General features: G+C 45.4%; 1 protein-coding gene across 7 annotated transcripts in view; it reads right to left on the bottom strand.

Annotated features, from left to right (window-relative positions):
• Window positions 1-2,061, bottom strand: part of pde10a (phosphodiesterase 10A) — a 65,513-nt gene that overhangs the window by 26,700 nt on the left and 36,752 nt on the right. For all 7 annotated transcript variants that reach the window (XM_032541158.1, XM_032541156.1, XM_032541157.1 and 4 more), the window contains one exon: window positions 826-957. In XM_032541158.1, coding sequence (XP_032397049.1) covers window positions 826-957 — 132 coding nt within the window. The remainder of the gene's footprint in view (window positions 1-825; window positions 958-2,061) is intronic.

Genomic DNA, 2,061 nt, shown 5'->3' with positions numbered 1-2,061 from the left:
CACACACACACACACACACACACACACACACTGTATGCAGGCTCAGACTTGACAAATCTACGTCTCTGCATGGCAGCAATGAACATTACTGTCTGTAGACCTCATGTAGAAAGCAGCTCCAAAATGTGACAAATCCATCCTCCGCCAGTTTCCCCCTTCACTTCAACACACCCACACCCTGAGCCAGAGCAATCCCCCACCACCATCCCTACCCCACCCCTGGGCCTCCTTCAGCCGGCTGCATGTCTCTGGAGGTCGCCTCTGACGTCAGCAGCTCGACTGGGCAGAGTGCCAGCCCTGTGGGCCCTTGATGGATGCGGTTGGTCTGAGAAACAGTCCGCTGTGTGTGAAGCGCACAGAACAGACTCAACTCGGCCCACTCTAACACATCTAATGACCCGTAAACACCCGACAGGCCCATTCCCTCTCCCTTCCTTCTGTCTATCACACACACTGGCAATTAAAGGAGACATGTAAAGATGAGTGATTTGTACTGCAAATGGCCTGGATAACAACTACAATCCGCAGAGGCATTCTCTGTTTTTTTCTTGGTGTTTACGCAAAAAGGTTTTAGATTTTCACTGCAATAAAAGCAAACGACTGACGTGGCTGCAGCCTGTATTTGTGGTTGACTAGTCTGGAACTCATATGGGATTATGGGAGCTAAAACTTACAAACATTTAACCAAAGCAAAATATCACAGAAATTACAACTCTGCATCAATATCCTGGAATCTGCTGATCCAATCACTATGTCACAGTGATCTGGAGAGCTATAGCATGTGTTTGTGTGTGTACGTATGTGTGTGTGTGGGAGTGGGTATACCTGCAGGCCTGCTGCTGGTCTTCCTCTTCAGCCATCTGTCCAACGTCTCTGCACTCACACTCTCCAACACAAAGTCGTCCAGCATCTGCGGGTGCAGCGAGAGGTAGGCCTTCACTTTCTCATCTGTCAAGCCTGAGGAGCACAGAAAAACATCTTTTAGCACTCGCAATATACAGCTTTATTTATGACTACGAAAAGTATAAAAAAAAAAAAAAAACACTGGGAGATGTTGCACAAAATCTTGGAAAAGCTGGAAAATACGGAGGAGAGAAACATAAGACATAAGCGGGTGGAAACATCGTCATATGACTCACTGCCAAAGGCCCAAAGTGTTCCCGACAGTCACCCAGACAAACGCACAGGCTAGAAACAGCCGAAGGTCATCTCTATCTATTTGCTGTGAGGTAAGAGCGGCAGCAGCAGTGCCTATGTTCTAGCTAAAGCTGTCAAAAAGCCGGGCTAGCTCGCTTATGTTTACTGTAAAGCTGTGTCTCCAGGGATAGGAGCCCCCAACAGAGGCAGCAGGATAAAGGCGGACTCAATTGTGCTTAATAGGCAATTAGGTTCTTGAGAGCTCGCTAAGTGCTGCTGTTTACTGTCTTTGTTGTCAGGGAAAAAAGCCATTTGCCAGACCATCGTTGAGGGAAAGTTGTTTTTAATACACACGCTGGCGTCTGAGTGGCCGTCATGATGCACTAGAAAACCATCACGTTTAGGTCACTCATGCAAATGGAGGGTGTGTCTACGACAAACACTTGTAGCTGTCATTGCATCATGAAACCGCATACTCAGCGCTGACATGAAATGCAACCAAAAGTTATAATTCCTGTAAAGGGAAAATCCTATGGCAGTGCTAAATTTACATGTTATGGTGTGGCACACAGTAAACCTATTTGTTATCAGATAAGAGTTGAAAGCAGGCTGTTGTATTCAGAAAAGGAGTTAGAAGCAACACCTTCAGCTGCATGTAACTCTTGTTTGTCTATAACAAAGCTTTAAAAACTTGCATTTTACTTTAAATTTCATTTTGGAATCAAAATGCTCCCAACTCCAGTAAACAGTCTGAGCAGCTACCTACAACCTTTGATCTATTCACTCAGAACAAATAATTTCATCTTCAGTTACGACGGATCATCTGCTCAGTGTGTGAGTGAGTGGGTGTGTAGGTCGAGCAGGCTTATGGTTGCAGGCAAATAAGGCAAACAGAGGTTGGGGTACTTTTTTTTTTTTTTTTTT

The sequence above is a fragment of the Etheostoma spectabile genome, chromosome 17, assembly GCF_008692095.1.
Source record: "Etheostoma spectabile isolate EspeVRDwgs_2016 chromosome 17, UIUC_Espe_1.0, whole genome shotgun sequence".
NCBI lineage: Eukaryota > Metazoa > Chordata > Actinopteri > Perciformes > Percidae > Etheostoma > Etheostoma spectabile.
Note: the sequence above shows the minus strand (reverse complement) of the source record. Positions and strands in the feature narration are given on the sequence as shown.